This window comes from Pelophylax lessonae (genome assembly GCF_965119305.1).
Source record: "Pelophylax lessonae genome assembly, chromosome: 4".
Classification (NCBI taxonomy): Eukaryota; Metazoa; Chordata; class Amphibia; order Anura; family Ranidae; genus Pelophylax; species Pelophylax lessonae.
The window spans coordinates 667,628,506-667,633,244 of NC_138771.1; the positions used below are offsets into that span (position 1 = coordinate 667,628,506).

Here is a 4,739-nt window from a genome sequence, read left to right on the forward strand (position 1 = left end):
TGTCAGCGGGGGAGGGGGGAGAGAGGGAAGCCCGCTGACAGCTGATGAGTCATCCGTTGTTAAGGACGCGGCGTCCGTCTTCCCGGCCGCTCCCTAACAACCAGCCAATGGTGAAGATGCCGGTGGGCGCCGCCTCCAAACAGCTGATTAGGAAATTTGCAGTGACAGCGGAGGGTAAATTTGCACCCGAGGTGTGACCTTATCCTAAGTGATTGTACTGACTGGAGGGGTCAGGAAGAAGATTGCTTACAAATAATGTGTTGGTGGGGGAAGATTAGATATTAGTGTGTATGTTGGTGTTTATTGGACGCTCCCAGTGTCTGGATTGGGGAACTTTTGGGGGTTTTACAATAATTTGTCAGAGTGCCGGGTGATTTCTGAGACTGCGATACATTGTGCACCCCCTCCCCCTCCCCCAACCATACACCCCATTACACACACCCCCTCCCCCAACCATACAGCCCATTACACCCCCATCGGTGATCTCTCCCCTCCCCCAACCATACACCCCATGACACCCCATCTGTGATCCCTTCTCCCTCCCCCAACCATACACCCCATGACACCCCCATCTGTGATCCCACCCCCCTCCCCCAACCATACACCCCATGACACCCCATCTGTGATCCCTGCCCCAACCATACACCCCATGACACCCCCAAATGTGATCCCACCCCCTCCCCCAACCATACACCCCATGACACCCCCATCTGTGATCCCACCCCCCTCCCCCAACCATACACCCCATGACACCCCCATCTGTGATCCCTCCTCCCCCAACCATACACCCCCAATGACACCCCATCTGTGATCCCTTCCCCTCCCCTCCCTCAACCATACACCCCATGTCACCCCCATCTGTGATCCCTCCGCCCCTCCCCCAACCATACACCCCATGTCACCCCCATCTGTGATCCCTGACACACAGTTATTACCGGGGATTCTTTTTCAGGAAATACAGGAAATAGGTGCAAATACTTCCTCCTTCTGAATCCCCCCTTGTCTCCACCCCTTACCCAATCTCTGAAAAGCAATAAAATAGATCCCCTCCAGCCAATAACTATAGATCCCCCTCCCCCCCATCAATAATCAGGGCTTTCTCCCTGCATAGTTCCTACACCTCCAGCACTGGATGTATGTTGATACTGACTGCTGGGGAATCTGTTGTCACTGTTGGGGACCTGTTTTTGTGTGAGGGTCTATTGTTTCTGGGGGCGGATCTATTATTGCTGGGACGGGTCTACTGTTGAGGGAGATGTCTATTATTGCTGGCTGCTGGAAGGTCTATTGATGCTGGCTACTGGAAGATCTGTTGTTGCTGCTGGGGGGGAGGGCTAATGTTGCTGGGGTTGACCTTTTGTTGCTGGGTGCGGTGTTTTGCTGTGGGTGGTCCATTGTTGTTGTGCGGGGGATCTGTTGTTGCTAGGGTGGGGTTTATTGTTGTGTGGGGTCTATTGTTGCTGCAGGGGATCTATTGTTGCTGCAGGGGATCTATTGTTGCTGGAGTGGAGTCGGTTGTTGCTGGGGGAGTCTATTATTGTGTGGGGGGTCTATTGTTGCTGGGGGGGTCTATTATTGCTGGTGCAGGAGATCTATTTTACTGCTTTTCTTGTTATCAGTAACAAATTCCCTACAAATTATTTAGCACCACAAAATGATATTTGGTTCTGTATTCTCTAAAAGGGGCAGTACTGGGAGGTGGGTAGGGGGTGAAGGCGCTCAGAGGTGGGTAGGGGGCGCAGACAAGGGGGGGACTCAGAAGGGGGGGGGTTCCTAAACCTATTTTTTGAGGGAAAAAAAGCCCTGTCAGTAATAGACCCCCTGCAACAATAGATCCACCCAGCAACAATAGATCCCCAGGAGCCAGAAACCATAGACCCCTCCCTCAACAGTAGATCCCTCCCAGCAGCAAATATTCACCCCTCTCACCCCAGCAACAATAGATCTTTCGGTCAGTAATAGATCCCCCAGCGACCATAGATCCACCAGCATCAGAAGACCATCCAGCACACTCTAGTACCCCTTTCCATTACAAACATTGTGTGGGGGAGGGGCCAGAACTGCGTTCCCGCTGGAAAAAAGGCGATTATTACACTCCGAACTTCTTCTCCTTTCATATGGAAACTTCCCATGAGCAGCTCCTCCTAATTCTCTTCTCTTCCATTATTTTCTCCTTCTACCGTCCCCCTTTGTAGTGTAAATCACGGCACACCTTGTTGGCGCTCTATTAATCCTGAATAATAATAATAGCATTAATAATAATAATGATAATAAAATGATAATAATAATAATAATAATAATTATTAAAAAAATGATAATAACAATTATGATAATAATATGAATAATAATAATTATGATAATCACAATAATGATAATAATAATAATAATAATAATTAATAATAATAATATTAATAATGATAACAAAAATGATATTAATAATAATAATAATGATAATAACAATATAAATAGTTTTTTAGTATTTATTTAATTCATGTCGTTTATGGACAATTCAAGCTAAAAAATAAAATATTAAAACGTTTTTTGTCTTTTAAATGAATTATGAGTGTAAATATAAACAATCATGGGGGCGTGTCTTATTCTGACATCACAAGGATCCTGAATAAGTAATCTGAGAGCTGAGCTCAGCCTCGCCCTGTGCAGACCAGTTCTAACCGACTCCAGAGACTTTCAGTTTCGTTTCTCCTCTGCTGTCAGCGATGGCGTCTGCTAATCTGAGAGCTGAGCTGGAATGTTCCGTCTGTCTGAACATTTATACAGATCCTGTAACCCTGAGATGTGGACACAACTTCTGCCGGGTCTGTATTGATGGTGTGCTGGATACACAGGGGGGGTCTGGAGGATATTCCTGTCCTGAATGCAGAGAGAAGTTTCCGGATCGTCCTGCACTGCAGACGAATACAACACTGCGTAACATAGCAGAGACTTTCCTGTCTGCTCAGCCAGATCAAGAGGAGTCCGGGATCTTCTGTACTCACTGTGTGGACTCTCCTGTACCTGCTGTTAGATCCTGTCTACACTGTGAGGTTTCTCTCTGTGATAAACACCTGAGAGTCCACAAAAAGTCCCCAGAACACATCTTATGTGACCCCACCTTGTCCATGGAGAGCAGGAAATGCTCCGTCCATAAGAAGATCCTGGAGTATTACTGCACTGAGGATGAGACCTGTGTCTGTAAGTTTTGTGTGACTGGAGGACATAAAGGACATGAGATGGAGTCACTGGATGAGGCTTCTGAGAAGAAGAAGAAGACACTGAGGAATGTTCTGCAGAAACTTCTGACAAAGAGAGAGGAGACGGAGGAAAGAGTCCAGAGTTTGCAGGAACACAGGAGGAAAGTAGAAGAAGAAGCAGCTGGTGACACCGAGAGAGTCACTGCCCTGTTTATAGATCTCAGGAGACGTCTGGAAGATCTGGAGAAGAGAGTCCTGAGGGAGATCTCCGGGCGGGCAGAGCGGATCTCCATCTCCATCTGGGATCTGGAAATAAAGAAGGAGGAGCTGTCCAGGAAGATGGTGGACATTGAGGAGCTGTGTAACATGACGGATCCACTGACTGTCTTACAGGAATCAGACACAGGTGACTTGTGTGATACTGAGGATGGAGATAATGAGGACAGAGAGAGACATGAGGAACTCCTCCATGATGGAGGGGGTCTGGGTGTGGCGGGGGTCTTACACACAGGTTTATCTGATATAATAAGAGAGGTAAATGTATACTTCTATATACAGGGAGCTGCAGACATATTACTGGATGGAAACACAGCTGCAATTTCTGTACAGATATCAGATGACAGGAAAACTGTATCCTGGTCAGATAGGAAAAAGAATCACCCAGAAACACCAGAGAGATTCCAGGATTGTCCTCAGGTGATGAGCAGTCAGAGTTTCTCCTCAGGGAGACATTACTGGGATATGGAGGTCGGGGGGTCAGATTGGTGGACAGTCGGGATGTGTTACCCCAGTATAGACAGGGAAGGGGACGAGTCAGGGATTGGATATAATAAGAAGTCCTGGGGATTGGACAGGACTGGTAATCAGTATTCGGTGAGACATGACAGTAATAAGACCCTCTTACCCACCAATCCCTCCAATAACAGAGTCAGGATAGATCTGGATTATGAGGCCGGGCGAATCTCCTTTTATGATCTGTGTGACCCGATCCGACACCTCCACACCTTCACCACCACCTTCACTGAGCCCCTCCATGCTGTGTTATGTGTATGGGAAGGTTGTATAAAGATATGTGGGGGGAGGGGGGATATGTGAAAACTCCGCCCACAGTCTGGTGACATCACAGGGACGGGTGGTGAGATTGGTCCATTGTTCAGAAAATGATTTTAGATAGTGACAACATCTGGGAGAGGTATGAGGGCTGTCATTGCATGCCTCCTTCAAAAAATGCTAGTTACCTGGCTGTGTACTTTGTTCAAACACTGGGACATTATTGAATCCAAAGCATAGACATGACAGCCAGGGAACTAGCATTCTCAAAGAAAGAATTTAGCAATGACAACCCCCATAATTCTTGACAGATGTCCTTTTACCCCTTGCTGACCATCATCTGTATATATACGGCCCATCAGGAAGAGGTTATACCAAGGTCATGGCCGCAGAAACCGGCGATCGACTGTTTTGTAAAAGTAATCCGGGTGGCTTTACAATGACCGATCACTTTTACAGCACTGTGAAGGATCACCCCCCTCCCCCGTCACTGCCTGC

At 47.4% G+C, this 4,739-nt stretch overlaps 1 protein-coding gene across 1 annotated transcript; it reads left to right on the forward strand.

The window, feature by feature from the left end:
• Positions 1 to 2,687: 2,687 nt before the first annotated feature.
• On the forward strand, positions 2,688 to 4,351 carry LOC309554222 (E3 ubiquitin/ISG15 ligase TRIM25-like). Its single transcript, XM_082255855.1, has one exon. The coding sequence runs from the start codon at positions 2,718 to 2,720 to the stop codon at positions 4,284 to 4,286; it is 1,569 nt and encodes a 522-aa protein (XP_082111981.1). The 5' UTR covers positions 2,688 to 2,717; the 3' UTR covers positions 4,287 to 4,351.
• The last annotated feature ends 388 nt before the right edge of the window (positions 4,352 to 4,739 follow it).